General features: G+C 40.2%; 1 protein-coding gene across 6 annotated transcripts in view; it reads right to left on the reverse strand.

Moving 5' to 3' along the window:
• The window catches only part of cadps2 (Ca++-dependent secretion activator 2), a 206,243-nt gene that overhangs the window by 84,998 nt on the left and 101,770 nt on the right, over positions 1–19,475 (reverse strand). For all 6 annotated transcript variants that reach the window (XM_074633523.1, XM_074633521.1, XM_074633527.1 and 3 more), the window contains exons 9-12: positions 14,298–14,364; positions 12,383–12,491; positions 10,604–10,804; positions 794–930 (exon numbers count right to left, since the gene is read on the reverse strand). In XM_074633523.1, the coding sequence (XP_074489624.1) occupies positions 794–930; positions 10,604–10,804; positions 12,383–12,491; positions 14,298–14,364 (514 nt within the window). The remainder of the gene's footprint in view (positions 1–793; positions 931–10,603; positions 10,805–12,382; positions 12,492–14,297; positions 14,365–19,475) is intronic.

Here is a 19,475-nt window from a genome sequence, read left to right on the forward strand (position 1 = left end):
ATCAGTCAACCTGGTTGGTGGGACTATAATGTATCTGGTTCATTAAAACCTGACAGTTATTCATTATTTGATTAGTAAATCATTTATTGATTACTTCTTGCTATTATAACCTGGTTATATATAAAATTGCTATATATAAATGTGTTATTATAACTCCTTAAAGACTGGGTGCTATGCTTCTGCAACGACGCCGTCGGACAGGATGGAGTTATCAGCTGTAAGTGGCGTATGAGAGCAGTGCAGAGCGGCGCGCTCATATGCACTAAAAGCATACACAGCCAACCCGGCGATATCAACAAAGCGAGGAGAAGCTCAGATTACAACACATACAGAGGGAGAGAGACTTCATTCTCTGCTCAGGTAGACATTAATCCTCTTTATCTTTACATAGCCAATATTTGTTTGACGTTATATTAATCTGAATATCATATAGAGAACATTTAAGTTTTATCAATTAAATCTTCCATCACCAGCTTCACGTTAAAAGCACCATGCAAGCAGTATGTGACCTTCTCACCCTCCTCTTCTTCTACTGCACATCTCTGCTTCTTTACACTCTCTGATCGTGATTCAATGTTTGAATTAAAACTGTCAGAAGAAAAAAATGTAGAAAATGTGGTGCAGCTTACATTTCATATTTCTCTGAAAAAGACAACAGAAGAACTGAAAAGTTAGCGTGAGTGGTGAGCAAAGAGCAGAGCACCACCTCCAGTTCGGCTGACAGCTGATCTCTGAATGAGATCAAGATGAATCCCGACTGTGTGTGTCAGAGGATGTGTTGGCGTTAACGTACCAGGCAGGAGAAGGAGTCGTTCATGCGGTGCTGCAGAGTGTGTTTCTGTAAGATGGTGAAGAGGGCGGCGTGGTCGAAGCGACACGGAGCTGCAGAGATCAGCCCCTCCACCCCTTGACGCTGAGACGGATCCAGACCTGGACGGGAATCACAGGAATAAAAAGTCTATTTCCAACACTGAATGCTTATAATGGATGTTGGATGGACGTTTTTAAATTAATTTTTAAATACATTATGGTTAAGATAAGAGCCATATACACTCATTTAACACCTTGACCTCAAAGTACACATTCACATTATGTCTAAAGTGTTGTTGGTCACTGTGGTTGTCCCTCCATCACTTATGTTGGGCTTCTCTTCACAGCCAATATAGAGAGCAACAACCAGTAACATTTTTAATGTACGTGTGCATGTCTGTATTGTTTTAAGACTGACTTGAATAAAGGTGAAGCTGTACTTTAGCTCTCCGTCTCACTATACATAAGGGACAAACAGTGGCACTGAACGTTAGTATTGGATGTTATTTATGTTAGTTAATCCAATATGAGAGTATTCCCACAGGAGTCTAGCAATTCAGTCACGAAAAAGTTGATTTAAATGATTTGGCATTTCAACAGAATTCATTCCAACTCAATTCATCTTCACACGAGGGACTTAAAATAAGATATATAAGTTTTAAAATTCAGATGGATGTTAAAACACCCCCATCAGGAGAACCGTCCCCACAATTTAGTCAAAACGATTGCACAAATTCAATGAGGAGAAAGAAGATTTAAAGGATAGGTGTTGAAATGCTGTGTTAAAAAAGAATAGAAAATAAATCTTGTATAAAACCAATTGCTTGTTCAAGTTCTATCAGTAATTCAATGCAAAATGTGACAGGATATTTAGGATATTGACCATAAATGATCTCCTACAAACCCTCTGTTTGTAAAACAGTCCTCAAGTCCTCCTCAAGTTTTAACGCCACTAATTTCTTGAACGCATTAACGCAATCAATCTTTCGGAGGTTGTAGCAGGCTCAAAGCTAGAGTGAAGATACTGGTATCATATGATAAAAAACATAAGGAATCCATTGGTACCAACCATGTCATGTTAGCTTGTCGGAAAGGATGTTAAATAACGCTGCAAACTTACGCTAAATTTTGGCGAGGAAAAACTGTCGTGGCCATTTTCAAAGGGGTCCCTTGACCTCTGACCTCAAGCTATGTGAATGAAAATGGGTTCTATGGGTACCCACGAGTCTCCCCTTTACAGACATGCCCACTTTATGATAATCACATGCAGTTTGGGGCAAGTCATAGTCAAGTCAGCACACTGACACACTGACAGCTGTTGTTGCCTGTTGGGCTGCAGTTTGCCATGATATGATTTGAGCATATTTTTTAATGCTAAATGCAGTAACTGTGAGGGTTTCTGAACAATACTTGTCATTGTTTTGTGTTGTTAATTGATTTCCAATAATAAATATATACATACATTTGCCTAAAGCTGCATATTTGCCCACTCACATGTTGATAAGAGTATTAAATACTTGACAAATGTTGCACAAAAATGTGATTAATTGAGATTAATCACGATTAACTATGGACAATCATGCTATTGATGGCGATTGACAGCCTTACTGCCAATAGATGCCCCGAAATGCTACACACTGGTCCTTTAAAGTTGTGGCAGGTATGGTGTATTTTTAAAATTGAAAAGTTTTTGAACTATATGCAGTACAATTGTTTTAGTGCCTCCACCAAGAGAATTGTCCCTATACAGTATTTGAGGATTATGTCGAACCAAACCACAGTTGAGTTTATGAGGCAGCATTAGACCTTTTTTCCTACACCAATTAGTGCGTGTATGCAGTTTTTTCAATGTGGGAAAACCTACTAAAAACAGGCGATATGTGCTTTTCCCATTGCCAGCAGAAGAAAATGTCTTTCTGTTTTTTTCTGGTATGTCACGTTCAACGTCACCAAATCGCCGGAATACAGGGTTAGACAGTGAAAATGTTACAGTGGTTATTTATATCCATTACCTACTCAGTCTCTCTTTCAAACTTGTCGCAGACTAATTTGGAACAATGTTTGAGCACTGCTTGGACGGAGTCAGACGGGGGACAAAAAAAGCGGAGGAAAAGGACAAAAATGTGTGTGTTTGTCCACTTGGGTGTCATGTCTCCATCAATGTCGATCGGAGCTAGAGACTACTGCACAGTCATTTGTCCCGGGAATGAATGACGATTTTGACCTTTCACACTAAAGACAAAAGCCAGATGTTAGTGTTTTTTTTTGTCCAGTGTGAAAGAGGCATTAGAAAGAAAGAGAGCAAAAAAGAAAGAACAAAAGAAAACAGTAAAAACGGAGTCATCAAGCTCGGTGTCATAGCGTAAAATGGACTTGCGGAGATGAATGACTGCACAGATTTCTTTGCATGACGCCGACAGCTAAAGAGGTGATATATAAATGTGTTCAGATTCTCAATCATTCACGCCTCTCTTTGAGCTCAGCAGTGAACTCAAGTGTAAACACACACACTACATTGGCAGTGTCAGCTCTCAGTGCTGTGGTTAATAGTTCCCACCTCGGTTGGCTACAGATCCTCTGTGAAGCTGTCAGTACTCTCAGCTGACACAAAACACTCGCCAACATGGACGACATGTGAGGAAAAACACTGGAAGTGACTCACAGAGTCGAACAACCAGCCAGGAAGAGAGCAGACGACAACGCGTCGCTGATCAGCTGCAGCAGGAGATCAGGCGACAGATATTTCACTTCTTGACATGTTTAAAGCTGAAACCAGAGTAAAGTTTGCTGGTTTTACTCAATAATTTACTTAAAAAATGAGTCAACTAGTGAGCTGCTGGTCTAATGACAGACCACATAAAGACTGAGACCTCTGCAAACAACTGACTGATAGGCGACAGAATTAAACTGTTTTCAAAGTGCTCTTTAAACTGGATCAACAAACTGTTATTAATGTTTATTATGTTTCAAATGGTTTATTATGAGTTTTTAACAAACGTATCCACGCTAAGTGGATTATCCTGGTGCAATAAACTGCAAGTTAACTCGTTGATTTTAATGAACTCAATTACTTCTCTGGTTGCTAAAAGAAGTCTGATTGTATAGAAGTCTGAGAAAATGAGCCTACTTCTCACTTGATTTATTACCTCAGTAAACATTGTAAACATGAGTTTATGGTCTCAATCTCTAGTTTCAAGTCTTCTTCAATACAGCATGATGTACATTTAGTAAATTGTGGTCCCATTTAGAGTCAAATAGACCATAAAGAAGGGGATGCTTTAGGGCGGGGCTACCTTGTGATTGACAGGTCGCTACCACGGCGTCGTCCGGTCTGGGAGTTCATGTCCGTGTTTCCGTCTAGAACTTTAACCCTTTCACAGTGTGTTTTCAGTTCATGAGTGTTAACTTTAACATTTTGACCTAAAAATGTCTTACTCAGCGTTCGGTTGTACTTAGATCCACCCTCTTGTGTCACTTCTGGTTGCAAAAAAACAATATGGCGACGCCAAAAACCGAGATTGTGACGGCCAAAATGCCGAGCTCCAGTAGTCCACAAACCAAAGGGTGACGTCACGGTGACTACGTCCACTTGTTATATACAGTCTGGTTCCTACTGAAGATTTACATTTTAAAAAGTTTAATTTTTAAAAAAAGTCAGTACTTTCCTAAAACAGCTGCTGCAAATAAACTACAGTGTGTGTGTTCATGGTGATGAAGGAACATGTCAACCAGTGACACAGTGAGGTGTTTTTAATGGAGCTCTATGGCACTGAGGAAGAAGAGATATCAGGCTTAGTAGTTAGTAGTTTGGGTCTTTTCATGGGATTTGTTGACGATATGAAAAATAGACTTTGAGTAAAAACTGAATGTCTACTAGTGAAGTATTTTGACAGTTATAAAGATACTTTGAGTTACTTCTTGCAGCAGCGCCCGGAGCGGCAGATGATAACGAGGCTTCGGGATCAGCGACGGAAGAAAAAAGGAAAAATAAAAGAAGCAGAAGAGGCGCAGGGCGTCCCGGCCTGAGCAAACCTGGGTTCATTTCCAGTCCTTTCAGGCCTTCCTGTTAATGGCCCCGCCAAATGAAAAGCCTAACACTCTCCATTCTGCCTTTATCGGGGGAGTACATTTCGGGATGGGAAGTTTCTGAGCGTGACACATGGCCCCACAAAAGACCATGGCTCGCTGAAGAATGCCGGCGCCGTTTCCACGCCTGCGACGCCCGCGGCCTCGTGTCCGAGACGAACATTAGTGATCGCTTTTTATTAACGCTGCCATTTTGTTTTTGTTTGGACGCAGAGAAGCCCGCAAGGACTCTCAGACATTTGTGTTTCGTCCCCCCCCTCCTCCCTCCTTTCTTTGTCGCTTTTGTCCGAAAGAGAAAAAAAAAAGACAGCAAAAGTGAAATCTCCACAATCAACTTCCAATCGACGCTCCTCTCCTTTTCTTCTCGTCTTCTTTTCTTCTGACTCTCCCACTTCTCTGTCACTGCCCTTCGGCTCCTGTGGCCTGCTTTCCCTCTGTCTAATTCCGATGTAGGTCATTTTACATTCGTTACTTCCAAAACACGGGATTGTCCTTAATGTAATTTGGAGAAAAGACGGCGAGTGAAGGAGGCGACTCTAAAGAAAACGAGACAAAGAGATATAGATTAGTGCTGATAATAAGAGGAGGGGGAAGGAGGGGGAGTATTGATTGGGGGACAGACAGCGGAGAAGTGATGTTGATCCGTGTCAAGTCCAACTTTCAGCTATTATCTGCAGCGGGGCTGTGTGTCAAAGGGGGAGGGTGTGTGTGTGTGTGAATGAGTGTGTGTGTGAGAGGAAATATGGATGGGTGTCACTGCTCCTGGCACAGATGGCTGCACGTTTCTTCACTTTGTATTTTTCGAACTGTTTCTCATCAGTGTTTTGTAGGCTATTTGAATCCAACGTGGGAATGGCGGACCCGCCACCAACAATGAAAAGTAGTAGGTTGAGAATTAATTTCCGAATGTAGACACATTCAATGGCGAGTTTGATTTCTTGAAAATCTAAAGGATTATAACTTCAAAATTCAAAAATACATGGCTTTAATAATGCAAGGGTTTCATCTCCAACCCCCCAGGGTTCCTCATGGAGCTCCTAAAGGGCAGTGGCTGATGCAGTTTATCACAAAAATCATGTTTACAATCAGTTTTTTGGGGGTTGTGGGCTGGGAGGATCTTTTAAGGTTCTGGGTAGATCCTTTTTCTTCAGGAAAAACCCTTTTGGAACCTAAGAGTGTAGGGCATGGATGTATAACAAGTAGGGCTGTCAATTGATTAAAATATTTAATACCGATTAATCACATGATTGTCTATAGTTAATCATAATTCATCTCAAATTAATAGCCCATTTAGCACAAAATGTACCTTAAAAGGGAGATTCGTCAATATTTGACACTCTTATCAACATGGGAGTGAGCAAATATGCTGCTTTATGCAAATGTATGTATATATTGTTATTATTATTATTATTATATTATTATTGTAAATCAATTAACACAAAACGATGACAAATATTGTCCAGAAACCCTCACAGGTACTGCATTTAGCATAAAAAAATTGGCTCAAATCATAACATGGCAAACTGAAGCCCAACAGGCAACAACAGCTGTCAGTGTGTCAGTGTGCTGACTTGACTATGACTTGCCCCAAACTGCATGTGATGATCATAAAGTGGGCATGTCTGTAAAGGGGAGACTCGTGGGTACCCAAGGAACCATTCACATATCTTGAGGTCAGAGGTCAAGGGACCCCTTTGAAAATGGCCATGACCGTTTTGCCTCGCCAAAATTTAGCGCAAATTTGGAGCGTTATTTAACCTCCTTCACGACAAGCTAGTATGACATGTTGGTACTGATGGATTATTTAAGTTTTTCTAGTTTTAAATGATACCAGTATTTTCACTCTAACTGAGCCCGCTATAATCAAAAAATCGCAAGTTGCATTAATGCGCAGTTAATTAATATACGCAGTAGTGTTTCTCCCATTGGCCCGGCCCGTGAGTTCCCACTCGGCCCATAGACTTTACATTGTGATGGCATCACAGATTTTTAAATCGCTTTTCTCGGCTCGAGGAGAGTTTTACAAATATAAAACCTTCATGGATCAAAAATTCAGAATAGAAAGAGTCATAAATGCCTTTTTTATAGTTCAATGTGTCCTGTCAACAGTTTTACAGACATCTCTTTTGGAAGCTTAGCTGAGCAGCAGCACCGTATCCGGGTCTTATTATACATTATCCACTACTAACATGATACACCTAAATCTGAATTGTATTATGGGTAATGTAGGCGCCGCGTTTTAACAAGGAAGAAGAATGTGTTCAATAAAAAAGATGATATCTCTGCTTCTGCTGCTTCAATTTTGAACCTTTTTTTAAGTGACTAGCTTGAGTCTGACATGTTCTAGAAGTGTGATGCTAATTTGATGCTGTTTAAAATGTTAAATGTCATTTTCAACTACCTGTGGTTTGTATACGTTCATGTGTTGGTATCATATTTACAACATGAGTGAGGATGTTTGAGTGACTGTTGAGGGGTGTGTGTGTGTGTGTGTGTGAGATGAGGTGGGAGGGTGGGGGTAGCTTTCTGCGCTCAATCTCTCCATATCCATCTTGTCTGGGCTCCATTGGTATCGTCACGGCAACAGTCACATCTATGTGACATCCTGCTCTGAGAGGTGGTGGCGGCCGGTGATGGCAGGTTATTGATGCAGACGAAGAGGAGGAGGAGGAGGAGGAGGAGGAGGAGGAGGAAGGAGAGCGTTTCAGTTTCAGGTGCACCGGGCTGAGAGATGTGACTTGATCTGCCTGTCGGAGCGTGGCGGCGGCGACAAGGATGATGTCAGGGCGAGCAGAGATGAAAATATAGACAGACAAGCCCATCAGTCTCCGTCTAGCTGAGCGGCGAGGCTTCTCGTAGGGCGGAGCGGAAACAAACTCAACTCTGGGGGAAAAGTTTGAGAGAAGCACACGAACGCATCCGCAGCTGTTCTGCTGCGTTTGAGGGCGCCGCTGAAAACTCGGGAGGTTAAGACAAACGGACAGTTTGGACGTCTCTCCTCGGGATCGTCCTCGTTGTCAAACTGACCACCTGCTTCTTCAAAAACACAACTGACAGGTGTAAACATCCCCGAAAAACAACTTCAGGAGCGAGTCTCGACGCTCAACAGGCCCGTCTGTTCATACTGAGGCCGTCTGTGTGATAAAAGTGGATTTCAGGTCAAAGGCCTCCAATGATTTCCACTTGTTTAGACTTTGTTTGTGGGTCGTTTGAACGGTGGTCTATTTCAATCTTGTTTATGTGAACTGCTGGCTGCAGTGAACAGGCAAGAGGGTGCCAGGAAGTGATGTCTCTTGGAGCTTCTTTAGCAAACTCGCACTTGTCCGTTTGTCCTTTTCTTGAGAGTTTTTGTTTCAGAGCGTCACGAAGGCCGGCGGCTGAAATCTGCTCACAAAGCAGTGAAACTTATCCAGAAACTGCATCAAAATGAAGGCCTTGTTTTGTTTTACAAACCCACAATTTGTTTTTGCTCACGTCTCCAGTTTTCCCTTAATGATCTGCTCTTCTTCTTACGTTGTTCTTTCTCTAACTGAGCTTCCTTTTATTCCTTAAAAGGTGCAGTGTGTAGGATCTGGCAGCATCTAGCGGTGAGGTTGCGATTGCAACCAACTGAAGCCTCTCCCGTGTGCCAAGCGTGTTGGAGAATTATGGTGGCAGACAGGAAAATGCGATCCGGGGTTGTGTTTTAGTCTGGACGGACAGAAACGGAGACCTTTGAAAACGATAACGCAGACGCCCATGTTTGTCATGACGTGTCCTTCCCCGATTCGTCACGCCCCATCACGTGAACCTTTTCCGGAAGAAAACAAACAACATCTGTTGTGTTTTCCGTCGTGTTGAACGCCGTTCACTCGTGTTTTATTTTCAGTAACGGCTCCATTTCGTCATCGGTCCAAGCAAAGAAATCTCTGGTCTTACTTTTCGCTGTTCTTCCTTTGTAGTATTTTCTGCAACTAAACAACCAACCACGCTGCTTCCTGTTTACACCGGCACGCACATGCCCAGTGTAAGGGATTGGTTAAGTGAAATGCGTTTTCAGGCGTGGTACTATGTACGGAGATTAATTCTGAAACGGCCTTAAAATGCTCATCTGGACGGAGATTGGTTTAAAACGGCGTTTTAAAATGAAAACATATCATTATATATTATGTGGATGTAGCCTCAGTGTGAGAACATGGTGAGACATCAGCTGGTAAACAAGAGGAAGAGAGCTGATCCTCGAAAACAGAAGCTGACGATCCATTCAGCAGAGTGAGAACAATGACAGTCAGTGAGTCTATAACATGACTTCCACGTGTAAACAGCTTCATTATTTACTCTCACACACCGGTCAATAAAATCTGATGCCGCTGCCTGCTGGTACTTTGTGCTACGAGATGCTTCCAAAGAAACAAAGCTGAAAACAGTCGTGAACTGGAGACAAACAAAGGAGACATGTTGTGTCTCTGCTCTCATTGTCTCGCCTGTTATTAACCTTCCAACAGAGACCTTCAAAATACACCTATTTCCGTGAAGTCAAGACGGGAGAAGCGTGGTTTCATTAATGTTAAATAACACCGTCTTAGTGTGTGTGTGTGTGTGTGGTCATGTAAGTGCTCGCCAGTGTGTACAACATGCAGTTATTTAACCTCCACATTTCATTTTTAAGAAAAACGCCTGCAGGGCGAACACAGGCGAAGATTCAGGTTCACCGACACAATCGTTATTAAAGCGAGAACGACTTTCTGTCAAGCCCATTACACACACACACACACACACACACACACACAGAGAGAGCGTCACTTAGCACCCGGTTAAGAGCTATTTCAGGGACACTTTCTATTTCCTCCTGCAAACAGCATGTCAGCACCTCTAGCCATTAACGCTTCAATCTATTCCATTAAACGCTAACGAGCGGCGGCGAGAGCGGGCCGCCGCCGAGCCAAATTACACAAATGATGCCGTAATCAGCTCTCAGTATGAAGCTCTTCGTGTCTACAATGCTCGGCCGGCGAGACGGCGTCCTCCACACACAGATTAATGAATGAAATGATTTGTAGGTGAAGGGGAGGCAGAGGAGGTAAAAAAAAGCAAAGAGGAAATACGACACGAGTTTGGAAGAGAGGAGGAACAAATGAGAAAAAAAGGTGAAGAATGAAGGAAATACAGAAAAACTGGATAAAAGAAAAATGGAAACTTAAAGGAACTCTGTCATGTTTTTGACCACTAGGAGCGCTGAGGTGTCTCATTTAGAGAAAGTTCTCCTACGAATGTCCAGCAACACGTGTCAATTTCTGCACCTTATCCACCTTATCCTCGGGGGCGTTACTGTAGAAATGATTATGGGCGGAACTTCCCTTGAGCTAGCGGAAGTAGCAGTAAGCTAGTTAGTCTCATAGGCTAACCATAGTGGCTAACCATAGTGGCTAACCACTACGGCGCTTCTTTTGAAAAGTAATTTGCCTTCAACTTAGCAAATCCTGCTTTATTTTTTTAACAGATATAACGTTCAATTTGCATTTTCTAAAATGTCCTTAAGAAGCTCTGGTACTTGTTGCGCTGTTCACGGCTGTACTAACAAGCAGACAAAGCTAAATCTTCAGCTTCAACAACATTGTGTTGAACATGCACACATACTTACTTTATTATATCTTTCTGTCTAATCTGCAGTTTTTACTGGTTTCATGTTTAGATACTAAAAACAACCCCAGTGAGAATCTGAACCTACTGATGGGGGACGCTGGTTTCTGGAGTCCTCCTCTGCAGTTTGTGGTTTTGTTCTGCAGCGGTGGGATCGGTTTGTAGGACTGTCCGGTGGCTCGGTACATGGCCTGGACCCACAGCGTCCGGTCCTGCTCGTCGTCACTGGCAAACATCACCAGGTCGCCCTCCTTCACTGCGTTAAAGAACACCCGGCCGCCCTGCAGACCTGAAGAGAAGGAGGAGAAGGACGAGGAGGAGGAAGAAGAAGAAGATGGAGAAGAAGAAGGACGAGAAGGACGAGGAGGAGGAAGACAAGGAGGAGGAGAAGAAGAAGGAGAAGGAGGTAGAGGAGGAGAAGAAGGGGTAGGAGGAGGAGGAGGAGGAGGAGAAGAAGGAAGAGGTTAAGCTATGTTCACACTACGAGCAACAAGAGCAACAACACGGCCAGCGTGGTCAGCTACACTGTCGCCGACTCGCTGCTGAAATTTTGCTGAAGCGCTCGTTGATATAGTTCTGTTGTTAAATAACACTGGGAACTGTCTAATGGCATTTTTTTTTATGGAACAGGGTGAAACCAAAACATGTGATTGGTCGACGCTTCACTGAGTCATCGGAGAGCTGATGAGAGTTTTTAGCTGTTTTGGGCATCAGTTTTTAGCTTCCTGTCTCCGGCTTCCATTGAAAATGACTTGTAGGCTGTTGCTGTCGCTCAAAGTGTGAAAATTCAAGAAAATTCTGACATCCGAGTTGTCTGGAACGCAGCATTAGTACCTGCGCTGCCACACTGGAACATTTCCATGAGAGCTGTGTTTTTTTTCTGTGCTCACTAAGCAACCGTTGTTTAACTTTGTTAAAATCAAAGGTTTTCATTTCTAATATCCAGTGCTGCAGGGGATGTCGATTCTTTCCTGGAATATGGAACTAAATGTCAGGAACACGCTTCATTTTTTCAGAAACAACGATTTCAGTGCATTGAGTTATAGGAGAGAGTGGATCGGAGGCTGGCACGGACGTGACACCAGGACTTCAACTCTCAATTCCATCAATATTGCAGTGATTTATGGATAATTGACAGAAAGTCCATTTTAGGCCTCTTGCAGACTTGATGACTTGTGGATTTTGACATGCAGATCGTGCAGACGTACAAAGAACATTCTGTGAGTCTGTGAGTCTGGAGGTCTGGATTCAGCCAAAGAAGCTTGAACATTTTCCAAATGTATTACAAAGACGTGAGGACCTTGAACGCGGTCTCACTTGGCTATATGACAGCTTTATAATTACAGTTCAGAACCGTGTGTCTTTTAAATGATTCTCCTGATGTATCATAGATTTCATGTGTTCACACATGTTCTGAATGCTGGCTCTATAACCCTCTCCTCCAGTAGTATATATGTATGTATACTGTTAGAGTGTTAGGCTGCATTCACACCAGATCAGGCGTTGCGTTGATTCGCCGTAGGGTAATGCAGCGGTGTGGGAGATTCACATTAATGGCCCATCAACTGCGACGATTAACATTTTTGGTTCCCTCATGGCTGGGCTGTACAGCTCTGGATGGCTGGTTTCGTGATTGACCACCGCAGCGTGACGTCGGGTTGCGTTTCTCCAAAAGTCGATTCTGTTTCTACTTTCCACTTTTTTTCCGGCACCCCTGCGGCAGCCGTCACAGCCCAAACGCACTACCCCCATTCAAAATGAATGGGATAACCTGTGCTTTCAGTGCAACGTCTGATCTGGTGTGAATGCAGCCTGAAGCCCTGAGTGATGACCTTGTCAGTGAGACCGCTCAGGTGTGATCAGCTACCTGGCTGAGGGTCGCAGTAGTCCACCGTGTAGCCCTCCAGCTGCATCAGCTCCTGAGGCTCGGCCTTCTTCTCTCTGTAGCTGCACATGGCGAACGTGTACTGACTCACCTGCAGAACAAACACACACACACATACACATACACACACACACTGATGAACCACAGATAAGAGCTTGATTTGATAGAATGGACAGCAGAATGTTTTTCACACCATCAGGATTTTATAAATGTTGTCAAACACTCAATCAAGCATCACCCCCCCCCTCAGTCACAATCAATAAAACATAAAATATATTCAATCTATCTTTTGTTGCCTTTAAAGGATGTTCAATCTGGAGCAGAGAGGTAAACAGACAAAAAGAAAAGATTAAATCTGAATTTAAATGTCTGCCCTTGCCCTCACAGATCCTGAGTGATCACTGAGTGCTCAGAAAGTAAAATACTTTAAAAGCTAAAGAGAAAAAAGTGTAAATGAGAACCGAAGAGACCAAAACTTAATTAACTTTGCTTCAGCACGACTGTTGTGCTCAGACAAGGTGTAAAAAAAAAAAAACGTTCACGTAAAGCAACTGAAATTAGATGATTCTCTTTAATAAACAATTTAAAAAAATATTTTTTTTTTAACTCTGCAAAAAAAAGTACGTTTTTGAAAGAGAAACACCAAAGTGTGAGGACACGTTTTCTATGAAGGCTTTAGGTTCTGTTATTTGAGTGTTTTCATATTTTCACAGATTCTGGATCAATTAAAACCCTGTTTGATCTTTTCTAACAGTTTATTAATGTCAAACAGTTGCTGTAGATTTATTTCAGATGTAACTTAAAGCAGCAGTGGGTAGAAATGGAGCAAATATGATTAATAAAAGTTATTTTTATAAAGCGGTTACTATATCCTGAGAGTAGTGCATGAGACAGGTAATCTGAAAGATATATCATGTGCCTCTGTGTCCTCCGATGCTCTTAATGGCATCTGCGAGATTTTACAGACCGGAGAAAAACAACCAATCGGAGCCAATCTGGAGCCTGCCGTCTCTGGGCAGCTGTCAATCACTCACCAACTCCGATCAAACGGTCAAACTAGACAGATATGAATCAATATTGTGTTACTGTAATGCCTATTTCTCTCCTCAAATGTCTTCAGAAACATCTTGTAGTGTACTGTTTAGCTGTAAAATTTGAAAGTTTGTGACCCGGTAGCCATGTTGAGATCAGTTGAGGAAATACCAAACACAGCCAATAGGAACGCTCTCTCTCTGAAATGACCTGTGATTGGTCAAAGTCTCCTGTCATGGGCTACATTTTTTAAAGCCTGAAAACAGAGCCACGAGGAGGTGCAGAAGTCTATTTATCTCTCAGAACACTTGGAAGCTATTATGGAATCTTTGCCCAATGATGCCAAAATTATTCTGCCAATTAAAGCTTTAACTTTCTTTTTCCTGCAGTGTTGCTCTGATCTGAAGACAAAATCACAGATCACCCACCCAGCCACAAACTGTTCTGCCAGCTGCTGTGTGGGACAAACTGTTACACCTCTGGATATATATATTATTATTCACATACATACTTCATCCCTGTTTTCAACTCTGTGTACATATATTACTTCTCATCATGCATATACATACTACATCCTGTTTACATTCAGTTTTCTCATCTTCAACTAAATTACAAATTTACATTTCTATTTTCTATTTTCCATTTATTTTAACTGCACTATTTTATGCCTTAGATTATCATTTTGCTTTTACATTTACTTATGTGATTTCTCCTTTTATATATACATATATTATTAGCATTGTTGAATGAACCTGAAACCAAAGATTTGTATTGCCAATGACTGCTTTGCTGGAATTGAGAAATGACAAATAAAGAACCTTGAACCGTTACACATCATCTGATCTCAGTCTCGTCGGTTTCTTACCTGAACAAGAACAAAATATCTTTTTTTCCAGCGTTTCCAGACTCTCTGTCCCACAGCGTACAGGTACCTGAAACACAATATAAACAACATCAGGAGTTTTAACAATTATTTAACTCATTAATAAACCAGATATTATACATATATTATTATTATTAAATATATTATTATTATTATTACAATTGAGGTGTTTGTTATAAATTATGTAATTATTTGTTAATAATTTCCAGAGTTTCCAGACTCGTACAGGTACATGAAACACAATATAAACAACATCAGGAGTTTTTACAATTATTTATGCCATAGATGAATCAGATATCATAATTAATTCTATTTTAATTATTTTGGGGGGATTTTTTTTGGGATGATGATGATGCTTATTTTTTTGTTATTCAATCAAGGTTTTGTTTTCAATTATGTTATTCTTTGTTAATAATTTCCAATTCATATCCTTAAAATCAATCAAATTTGATCACAAAAAAATAAAAAAAATAAACCAGATATTTCTCTAGTGTGAGGATTTGCTGCTTTCCTCCGCTGCTAACTAAATATGTTTGGGTGCTGAACTGTTGGTTGGACAAAACAAGACATTTGAAGACGTCGACTCGGATGACATATTTCACTATTTACTGATACATTAGAAAAAAGATGAATTAGTAAATCAAAGAAATGATCAACAGATGAACCGATAATGAAAATAAATGCAGTCCTTTGTGTGGCCATGAAGGTGACACTTTAACACTGAGGATACAAACAACAAATAATATATTTGAGCACAAAAATAATAATTTGCAGGATCCATTTCTCTACATTTGATGGGACTTTGGAGATTTGAAGAAGACTTCTGACATGTGATGTTGATGTAGATCATTGAATGCAAAAAAAACAACAAAAAAACAGCTCCTTGATGCATTAAAAGTACATCTTTCCATCACAATGTATTATAACACATTACGTGAACAATTATTAACACATTCATCTCCTCCCCCAGTGTGAGAGAGAAAGGAGAATGTAATGAGTACTGAGCTGAGAGAGGCCGTGACACAGACAGACGCTCATTGAAGAAGTCTTGAGGAAAATGGAAGAATGACCAGCGTGGCCTCTCAATCAATGGCTGCTCCCGGGCCTCCTGAAGCGTGGGATACAGGCAAGTGCAAGTGAGGAAAATCAATCGATGGCGAGACCTCTTTCTTCAGCCCTGCTGCCCGCCCTTAAAGAAAAGGCCTCCAGTCAAGGCCGCGGCGCGTCTGGACGGAGAATCTGGGCCATTCTGCACGGCTCCGGGTTAACATGCGGCACCGCTCGCCGGCCACTTGTGAAAATGATTTGGCCGTCCGTCCTCCTGCCGGGTTTCAGACATCCATTCACCCGCACGACGCCGTGGTGATGGACTGCAGACTCCAAAGAGTTCACTGCAGGCATTTAACAGTCCTCACCATCCATCTTTAACTGGTCATTTAGCTGGATATTCACACTTTAAGGGCTTTTTAAAGAGTGATGAGACACTGGACTTGTTTTATTAAAACAAAAAAAACTACAGTTTCCCTTTAAGAACTGTCTATGGGGTTAAAAAATAATCAGACGCATTGATTTGTGTGGAAAAATAACCTCACTACACGGACTGGTTGAAGATTTTGGTGATTTTTTATAATAATAATAAAAAAAAAAATAACAGAGTAAATGACCTGAAAGAATTGTTTCATAGATTTTTTTTTTATTATCTTAAAATTATTTCCACTACGTTTAATGTTCAAACACATCAAAAAGCAGTTCTGTCTCCTGTTATATCAAATAATTTCACCCATTTTAGGCATTTTCACTCTTTTATAAGAAAAAGAGGTTAAATAACTTTGAGTATAGATGATTTTTTTTGCAGTGACATCTGCAGAATGTTACTGAATATAAATTCAAGGATATCGTTTTTGTAGATGTACAAATCTCATCAGCCCATTATGTCGCTAGTTTGAATAAAAAAACATATATATATATAAATACTGCATATATATATATATATTTGCACATTAATAACGACTTAAATCACTTGAAGAAAGGAGGGTTTCTGCACAGTTGCACCAGCAGAAATATTCCACTAAAAAGGTCAACATATTTAGAATTTCCACCAAATTATTATTTTTTTAAAGAGCATATTTTACCCCGATTTTCTTTTTGTCAAAACGTCATAGTCTCACAACATTGGCAGATATTTTTAATTTCTTTTAAGAAGATATGATTATAGCAAGTGACTCATTTCCACTGGTGAAGGAGGGCACACTAACTATTCCATTATAATGAGTTATTTGCTTTTACATAAATTAATTTTTTTTCTAATTAATGAGGCTTTTTGGATGAAGAATCATCAATTTCACTGTGTCCCCTCCCCCTGCTCCTGAAAGCAAACCTACCTATTAATTCATCTATTTATTAAAAAGATGCTGTTGTGTTGTGCTTCCATAAAAGACCATAAAATCATAAATTATAAACTGCATTTTTTTCCCCATTTTGATCACAGTGAGATCAAGTGTTCAATACGAGCAACAAGTAAAACACAGATGTGACTTCCTCTGAGCTCAGAAACACGATCGGAACTAAAGATTTTTTGTAGAAAACAATGACGTGTTAAATGATCGCAGCAGAAATAAATGTGTGAAGTTCTCCAGTTCCCCTCAGTGACGAACCGCATTTCTTTAGAAAACATCAAACATGTTAGACGATCCGTCTGTGAACCAAAACGTTTCCCCGTTTGTTCTCTTTTTCCACTCTGAAAGTCAAAAGTCTTCTTGCATCTTTCGGCCTTTTAAAGGTGTTCAGGTCTGAACCCATAAATAATACAAATGTAAAACAATTTTGAACGAAACATTTTCTGTTTGTTCTCTTTTTCTTTACTTTAAGCAGCACACATTCCTGCGTCAGTTGGAATTTATTTCTTCGCCGTGAGAGGAGTCATTTTGTTAATCTTGAAATATGTGGAATTTTTATTTTATCAGAAATGACTAACACAGGGCAACAGTTGCCCAAAGTTAGTCTTTGGATCAAAGATTCACAGTGAAAACAGCATCAAATAACCTGAATAGAGGGAAATATAATGAATAAATAAACATAGGATGACACCTTTCAGCAGGTGGATCACTGATTGTGTCTTTAATAAATCAGAAATGACAGCGTAAACACATGAATAAGAGCTGGATGTAAAGCAGAGAAGAGCTGGACTCACTTGGAGACTAACACTGACCCCTTGTGGAGAGTTTGAAAACAGCACCAAATCTGCATCCTGTCTTCAGTCTTTACATCAGTCAGTGTGTTATCAGAGCTGTCTGACTCCCACACTGATCATTATAGTAACAGAGTGTGAGTGCTCCTGCACTATAGGCTGTTAGGACCAAAAGGAAAGTCAGGAAGGAAAACTGAGGAGGAAACGTCTGATCATTTCTCAGTTAGTACATCCTCTCGTCTTAAGACCCTGACACACCAAGCCGACAGGGCCGGGGTCAGTCGGCCAAGTTTTTACAGTGTGTCTATCTAGAGCCAGTGTTTGGTTTGTCCATTCTGGGCTACTGTTGAAACAATCCTCCCTATCTAGATATAAATAGATAGATACTTTGTTAATATTATGTTCCATATCTGCCAATAGATCTCCCGAAATTTTACACATAGGTCCTTTAAAAACAAATGGGCCAAAAATATTAGAAAACATGAACAACTCTCTCCCAAATCAAAAAACTATAGTGCCTAATCTCAAACTTGTGATGTCATCAAGTGTGAAGCAGGGAAACTGCTCCATAGACAATGAATGGGGAGAAATGTTCTGAGTAAAGGAGGCTTACCTCTCTGGTTTCTGGCTTTGAGAGAGAGTAGCTCATGTTCACAAATATTAATTGAACTTAACTGGGCCATGGAAATATCATATAGGAATTATTAATTTAGGTGATGTTCCCCTTTAAGAATCTGTGAGTTGTGTATCGAACCTAAACGTGATTTTTAACACTGCTGATCTCTCTGAGTCACTGACATTCAGGCTTTTTAAAACTCAAAACCTCAAACTGTGAAGTAAAAGATCAAAGTGTTGACATGTCAGCTGTCAAAATAAACACAATCACTACAGAGACAAGCACACACGCATGCACGCATATTTCCTCATCATATTTGTGGGGTTTTAAATTATGTTTTGCTGCCATCTTGTGGCAGAAAGTAAGATCTGCACCACAGACACCCGGACACAATAGGTTTAAATCTGAGACAACATATTGAAAAAAAAATATTCAAAATTTGTTTTAATTTTAAATTCTTTATTCTATTTTATCCCTTTTTCCCCTTCCCTAATAACACAAGTGTGCTTTTTTTTTAAACCATAACTTACATACTTACATACATAACATAACAATAACAAAATCTGTTTTAAATTGATATTTTTTTCAATAATTAATATAATAATTGTAGATTATTATTATAGTGTTATTTGTAGATTATTATTTGCAAATGTTACTGATGTAAAATCAGTATGGGCGTGAGTGAAAGCACTGATGCTTTCAGTTTAGATAGTGAGTGGATGTACAGCTGGATCACTAAATCAATCAACACTCTGAAATCGAATTAAATAATTATTAGATCAAACGATCTCCTAATAAAACTGAGGCTGAAAACCTCTGATGGATGATGGACATGTTTGAGTTCAGCTGTGACTCAAATCAACATTTATCCGTCTGATGAGAAGTTAAATCTATAAAATCTATTCATCTCTAATAAATGAACCTTTCAGTGTTGACTTTTAATAATAGCTGTTAAACTATCACAAACACACTTAAAAAGTGCATAATTTACATCTTAATTGTAACTGTAATTATGGCTTATATAGTGTTAATAATGCAGCATCATGTCCTGTTTCAGATGTGTATTAATTCAGTATGACTAACAGAGTTATCATGTCACCATCATGTGATCACATCCTCACATTGAGCTCAGACTGTTTCTGCTTCTTTTATTTCACCAGCAGATGAAGCTGTCAGCCTGCATTTCTTTTTTCGTTCTCCAAAGAAGTTGGATTTGAACTCATTCCGCGTTATTTTGTCAAGTGGCAACGCAGTCGAAGGAATAGATGTCTGCTCGGCATCATCACACAATGATAACACAACTTACATAAAAACCCTCAAAATAATTAAACAAATAACTCAGGTGTTGTGTCATCTG

This window comes from Sebastes fasciatus, chromosome 4 (genome assembly GCF_043250625.1).
Source record: "Sebastes fasciatus isolate fSebFas1 chromosome 4, fSebFas1.pri, whole genome shotgun sequence".
Classification (NCBI taxonomy): Eukaryota; Metazoa; Chordata; class Actinopteri; order Perciformes; family Sebastidae; genus Sebastes; species Sebastes fasciatus.